The sequence below is a fragment of the Tupaia chinensis genome, unplaced genomic scaffold (assembly GCF_000334495.1).
Source record: "Tupaia chinensis unplaced genomic scaffold, TupChi_1.0 Scaffold144894_1, whole genome shotgun sequence".
NCBI classification, from domain to species: Eukaryota; Metazoa; Chordata; class Mammalia; order Scandentia; family Tupaiidae; genus Tupaia; species Tupaia belangeri.
This window is the reverse complement of record NW_006204753.1, coordinates 75,907-76,310: the sequence shown is the minus strand read 5'-3', so window position 1 is coordinate 76,310 and position 404 is coordinate 75,907. Positions and strand designations below refer to the sequence as shown.

Sequence of the window (404 nt, the reverse complement as noted above, 5' to 3'; positions counted from 1 at the left end):
CTGCCCAGTTCGCTGAAGAGCTTCCTGGTCTCTTCGTTCATCCTGCCGCACAGAAGGAAGACAAATGAGCTGTTGCTATCACGGGCGTGACTGAGGCCAGCTCAGGCACCCACTTACTTGGTGGCTGGGTCATCGTAGGATGCCACGAACACCAGAGTGCCCTCATGCAGCGGCCGGATGAACTTCAACAGGTCATTGACATCTGTGGATGCATCAGGTATCACTGTGACCATCACAGCCCTGCCTTCGGTGAACCGAAGGACCCACTCGAGCAACTTGCAGTCCAAAGGCAGGAGGCCCCACCTGCCACTCACCTCCGGCCCACATGTCAAAGGCCCGGGCCTCAATGAGCTCACCGCTGACCCCTGCATTGAGAGGGGGACGCTGGGTGAGTTGCCAGGGTA

At 58.7% G+C, this 404-nt stretch overlaps 1 protein-coding gene across 1 annotated transcript in view; it reads right to left on the bottom strand.

Annotated features, from left to right (window-relative positions):
* Positions 1 to 404, bottom strand: part of FAM3A (FAM3 metabolism regulating signaling molecule A) — a gene marked incomplete at its 5' end in the record, with an annotated part of 13,976 nt that overhangs the window by 5,850 nt on the left and 7,722 nt on the right. The window contains 3 exon segments of the mRNA XM_027767875.1: positions 1 to 42; positions 118 to 202; positions 315 to 365. Coding sequence (XP_027623676.1) covers positions 1 to 42; positions 118 to 202; positions 315 to 365 — 178 coding nt within the window.